Genomic DNA, 6000 nt, shown 5'->3' with positions numbered 1-6000 from the left:
TATTGACTATGGCTTATTCACCCTCTAAAATTTCTGGTAGGATAATTGGAGGTTTTGGCAGGTGGTAAAGCGTAGGAGGCAGTTTGGAACTGTACGGTAAGTGCATTAGCTGAATGTTTGTGCTAGAGGATCAGCAGTAAGATCACTGACATTAATAATGGAAATGTCATCTTTAAGTTTCAGTGCTAAAATACCCAAGAGATAAATTGGGTAGTTGACCTCTATGCAAACTTCTCTTTCAGCCTGTGAAAACACAGAGATCACTCCAGTTGTGATGCTCAAGTCATGTTTTCAGAGTTTTCACAGCAACACAAAAGGTCAGAAACTTTTTTTTTAAAGCATTCTAGACGATAATTTGTCCATATATTCCATTACAGCACCTTCACAAATTACTGTGGACCATGGGTAACATGGCCCACAGGGTTCATCGAGACTATACTCTACTTGCCAATAGGTCTGCACTGATGAAAAATGGATTGGTTCTTCATTTACTGAGACAATCACAGCAGATAAATCTGTTCGAATTAATTAGCCACTAGGGAATGGCGAAGATTTGACCCTGTAGGTCTCAGTGATTTTCCTTTGGGAACTTTCACCTTTACCGACTGACTTCACTATGCAGCCGATTCACAAGTCTCAACTATGTCTTTTGAACTAAGGGGCTTTTCTGCAACGCTGAAGAAAAATGTAAAGAATGTCCTGGCCCTTTATTACAGGCCAAGCTTAAACAACAGAGCATCCTTGAGCCAAAGCCTAAAGCAAAGGGGAGCCATTTTAGCCAAGTTTTTTTTTTCCCAGCCACATTTTTAGGGATCTTCCTCTTCCAACTCTATGAAACTCAGCCTTTGCTCCCTTCTGTTTAGTCTTTTTAATCCCCAGGAGGAATAAATTCCCTGCACAGCTGAACCCAGACCGTTACCTAGGAACCACTACACGCAGGGTAGGCAGCTGCGTTTCTTCTTCTTGCTGAGAAAGTCTTTCCCTGCCAGATCTTGAGAAAGATGAAAGCATCCCAGCATGCCCAGCCCCACTTCCCTGGTCTTCGGCACTGGCACTCACCTGTGGAATTTGTCCCTGGCTCACAGGATGCAGCACTGTGAAGGCTGTTCAGGAATCCATTCAGTTGCCTTTCAGTGGAGGTCACCCTGACAGGTCAAAACATCAAATGAGGGAGATATAAGAAGGGATATACCGAGGAAGAATAATAGTCTCAAACAAAAAATAGACAGTTCTCCTAGTTTACATAATCTCACTGAGATTGTAGTTTTGAAGCTGTGCCTGAACATGGAATGAAAAAAGCAGTGATGGCAACCAACTCCAAAAAGGCAGAGCAAGAGAGGTGAACACTCAAGCCACCAGCAAGATTTTGATGCACCTAAAACACTTAATTGTCCCACATGCCTTGGAAGCTGATTCTGCAGCATAAAGGAGCTAGTAAATGGTGTTGGACTACCAAAGCACAACTCAACCAGTAATGCTGTGGTCACCTTATTCCACTGATTAGAAGTAAAACGATTAAGCAACCTTAAACCAGAAATGCACATGCTGGCAAAAACATGCTACAGCCAAAAGTCAAGTCCTTGCATCCTGTCTCAGCAGAGACAGCTCATTTAGGCAAGATTTCCTCACTTGTCTTGGAAACCGAGACCCACAGGATGCATTTAATCTCCAGTAGTCCAGTGCCAGTCCTCAAGCAGACACTTTATGCAAATCCTCCTGCATTTATCTCAGCATTTGAGTTACAGCAAAACTATATTCTGTGGAGTACAACTGCACTTCCTTTAACTGTTCTGAAGATTCATTACCAAACTGAGACCGTGCCCTCCTAAATAGAACATGGGTCTATTCACAAGGTAAGGTCAAGCTATACAGCTGCAATTAGGTCTTCTGTTCTTAAAATCCATACAATTCATCCATCTATTCCTGGTTTGTCCTCTCCTCCCTTATCTCTCCTTGCCTTCCTTCCTTCCTGCCCAACTCAACACTCCAGACTTCTACGTGTACACTTCTGTCTCCCTGCCAGAGCCCTCCTTCACTCCTTCCGCTCTGCAGTGTTACCCAGTCACTGCGAGCTCTTCCCCAGAAGAGCGCTGTGATCTCTAATCCCAGAGTGATGCCGTGATGACTAACAGACCCAGGCACACGTGTGCAGTTTCTATCATCTTGTCTGAAACCTTTTGCTTTCCAACATCAAAATCCATAAGTTGCCAGTAACCCAGGTGCTCTGGCAGCTAAACGGCCAGTGAGGGACTCCTGTATTTTATCTCAGTTGGACTTCAGTGAAATGGAGTCCATACAGGAAGGGAGAGGGATGCAGATATGACATTTGCAAAACACAACCCCTTACTTCAGTCAGACATAATTTGAAATGCTTTTGTCAAATGAGGTGCCTGTTTCTATGTTTATTGCCTCTTGGAGAGAATTTTGGATCTGTACTTATGGTTTCTTTTGCTGCCGATACTGCACCATCCTTCTGGGAGCTGAGAATCCAGATGGATCTTTATGCTTTTACACAGTTTCCACACTCACAATTAGCTTTGTTAACACAGCACAACTGACAGCCAAATTCAGCTCACCCTTCTGCAGGTAGAATGCAAGACTAGTGGTTGAAAATGCCATCAAGAATGCCAGCAAGTACAAGAACAAAAAAACCCACACACCCACCAGGGAACAGTCATACTTCTGCCTTAAAGTGTGGTTTATGTTTAGACAATCTCTTTTGCTCTACAGACCTGCCCTTCTTCTTTTCTGCCTACCCACAGTGTACCTTGCTTCTTGCAGTTTCCACTGTCACCTCCACACAGCTCATTCTCAAATCTGCTTCTGGGTCACTGATCTCCCACCACGCTAAGCTCAGCCCTCAAGTTCTCTCTGCTATCCTGATGGAAGCTGCAGTGCCAGAACAGATTCACTGCTTAAACTGAGTTAGACCCTTTCCACTTTTTCCTCCTTGGGTTGGCTGAAACCCTATGGCCTTTCTCAGTTTCCTGCTTTTAAGAGTCTCTGTGGGTTTTGCTTCCACTCTTCCAATGCAATCCATTGTTATCTTCTCCGTTTCTTCTTCTACAATGCTAAAAAGCCACTGTCCCCCCGTCCCTTCCACTTCAATATCTGTCATTGTACTTTTATACAATATCAGGCAGGGGGGTTGGAACTAGATGATCTTTAAGGTCCCTTCCAACCCAAACCATCCTGTGATTCTATGATCTTAGCCCTCTCATACAGCTAATCCCTCCTTGAAACTGATACCAACTTCATCTATGCACCAGCCCTAAGGTCCCCAGCCTTGGACTGCAAATTTGGAGGCTGCTCTTGTTCCACAGGTGACAAAGAAATACTTTCTTGACTAAATTTTGAACAACTTTGTTTTAAAAACCTATTCATGAGATGCTATGAACGCAACTAATGGGCCGGGGGGAGGGGGACAGAACTGACACTACCAAATTCACATCACAAAAAGCTCACATTTGACAAGAGGACAGTAACAGATGTGAAGACCCAGAGCCAAAGAAGCTTGTTCCTCTCTATTGCTCTTGGAGAGGGTATCTCTGCATGTGTATCTGTGTGTATGATCCGAGGCTAGCCAAGGGCTAAGAGCTGCAGGCCTAGTGAGCCCAGCTGTGTCAGGGTGTTAAATCAAGGCACGTCTCTCAGATGCACTGCTTTTGCTGCCAAAAATGTCTAAGGGTCAGGCAGCCTGATTAACCCAGATGCTCAGGAGCTAAAAAAACAAGCATGCCGTGGTACAGCAGTAGCAAAAAAGTGAAAGGGGTTCCAGTAACAGTTGCATGCTTGCTCTCCTGCTGCCCATCCTCTTTCCAGTGGGCGCTCAGTTTGCACGCATGGTGTACCCGGCTCACTAAGACACTTCACGCATGCCTATGAGTAAGCACACACGGGCAAGGCAGGATCAAAACCAGAACCGTAGAGTTTTATAGGGCTCACTCTGTGGCCATCATTCTACTTTCAGCACATTTGCCAGGCGTGGCCAGCCTGTCCTAAAACAGCTGGCTACTGCCGTATCCAATTGCAGTCAGGACTCCACCCTGCCATGATGTGGATTTCCTGAACCCTGGAGAAATGCATCACCTCTACCCTATTTCTGTACATGTTACAGTAGAGCAGAACTTTGGCCCTTCTGCTGCCGGCACCATGCGAAGCAAATGTACAAAAGAAGAACAAGGTAGAAAGGTTTTGTGCTGTGGTGTTGGGACTTGAAGGGAATATTTGTTCTGAAAGGCTTCATGAATAGAGTTGTTGGGAATGATATTTATAGAGAAGAAGAAATTATGCCATGTTAATGAACATCGTCAATAGTTTGAGATGTTCCAGTCTGTTGCTGGTAAACTTGGTGATCTCCTTGGGCTCTCTCTCTCCCCCTGATAACATCCTGAACCTTTTTTCTACCTGGTATTTCCTCCCTGTATATACAGTCGTCTAACACTGACAGCTGAATTTTTCTGAGACCTTCTCTTTGACTGACAGTTCTGTTCACAGGCTGTTCAAGGCCTTGCCCTACTTGATGCTGTTATAGTTAGAGAGCAGGTTTCTGAAAAGTTACTATAGGAATGATAGAACAGACATTTGTATTTATTGTGACTTAGTCATTCCAAAAAGCAGAAAGATATTCTGTCTACCACCTGTACCAGTTCACTCTGTGTTCTGCCAGTTGAGCTAATGTACTTTTCTACTTTGCATGCTGTCATCTGTAACGTGAAGATTCAGTACACCAAATGCTGCTTCCAGGGACATCTGCTTCATTCCATGGCTTTCAAACACTCTATCTGTGATCTCTGTCCCAAAACGCTGCTCTCAGCTATCAGCAGGTCTCTTTGTGGTTCACAGACCTGCCAATAGTAGTGGCAACATAAGCAGTGCAAAGGGCCCAGTCTGACGCTTGGAAAGAAAGAAGACCGTGCTGTGTTAGCTGTTCAAAAACTATCTTTCTACTTGTGATATGAGCACATTTAATCAGAACTGTGGAGCCCCAGGAGACCATTTTATGGTGCTATGTTTCAGCATAGAGCTACATATTAAACCATTTCTCCCAGTTAGTCTTTTTCCACACCTTAATATGGGCCCCAGTTTTCCACTCTGTTAGCTTAAGCAAGGAGTCTGCTTTGGCCACAATCCATCACAAAGTCAACCTACCACCTTTTACAAGTTGAGAGACTGAGAAAACAAGAGAGGCCAGGAACTGAAAAGACAAGAGTGAATTGTCTGGCTGTTCGATTACTTTTTTCCTTTATGTTTTAACCAGGGAAGTGTCCAAGTTACTAGATGGTTTTTGAATTAGTCATTAATGTTCATCTTTAGCATCTCATTCTGTTTGTAGTTGAGTTTTCTACTTCTTATTCTTTTCATCATCTTCTGGAAGCCACGTGTGCTGGCTGGGAGAGAATCGATAACGCATGCAAGGAAGAGATAGGTCAAAGAGACAAAGTTGATTTGAGTTTGTCTTCACAGTCCAGTCTCTGGAGAAATTCTTCAAACAACTTTAAAAAGATGATCTTTATTAAGATGTTAAACAAAAGCCAGGCAGTGCAAGACAGACAGAGAAATAAGACCTGACTTACTGAAACATATGAAAAAAAGAAAAGAAACACGAGAGCTTTAACAACAGAGTGGGATTAGTTTCTGTGAGTCTTGTGGAAATAATATATAGCGCTGAGATCTTCTCTGAGGAAAGAGATCAGGAAAACAGCCAACAAGTATTAAGGGGTGAAAGTGGTCAGCAAATCAGAAGACACCTAACAGTGAAATAAAGCAGCTGAAAAGCCAAAGTTAGATTTGATGTTATAGAGAGGGATATTAGCCATGTCCTAACCTAAGGATATGGTAGTCCCTCACTGGAACAGTTCTGGGTGCCACAATGCAAGCACTCTGATAGACTGAAGAAAACACAGTAAATTCAAGACAATTAAGGACTTGGCAGGTAGAACTACTATCTGAGGTTAACAAAACCTCAACAAGTCTAAGCAACATTAGGAAACTCCAAGA

The 6000-nt window shown here is 43.5% G+C and overlaps 1 protein-coding gene across 1 annotated transcript in view; it reads right to left on the bottom strand.

The window, feature by feature from the left end:
* Positions 1-1059: 1059 nt before the first annotated feature.
* LOC104505955 (tubulin polyglutamylase TTLL5-like) overlaps positions 1060-6000 on the bottom strand; it is a gene marked incomplete at both ends in the record, with an annotated part of 64401 nt that continues 59460 nt past the window's right edge. Inside the window, one exon of the mRNA XM_010146730.1 lies at positions 1060-1145. Within this exon, the coding sequence (XP_010145032.1) occupies positions 1060-1145 (86 nt within the window). The remainder of the gene's footprint in view (positions 1146-6000) is intronic.

The sequence above is a fragment of the Eurypyga helias genome, unplaced genomic scaffold, assembly GCF_000690775.1.
Source record: "Eurypyga helias isolate BGI_N326 unplaced genomic scaffold, ASM69077v1 scaffold12952, whole genome shotgun sequence".
Classification (NCBI taxonomy): Eukaryota; Metazoa; Chordata; class Aves; order Eurypygiformes; family Eurypygidae; genus Eurypyga; species Eurypyga helias.
Note: the sequence above shows the minus strand (reverse complement) of the source record. Positions and strands in the feature narration are given on the sequence as shown.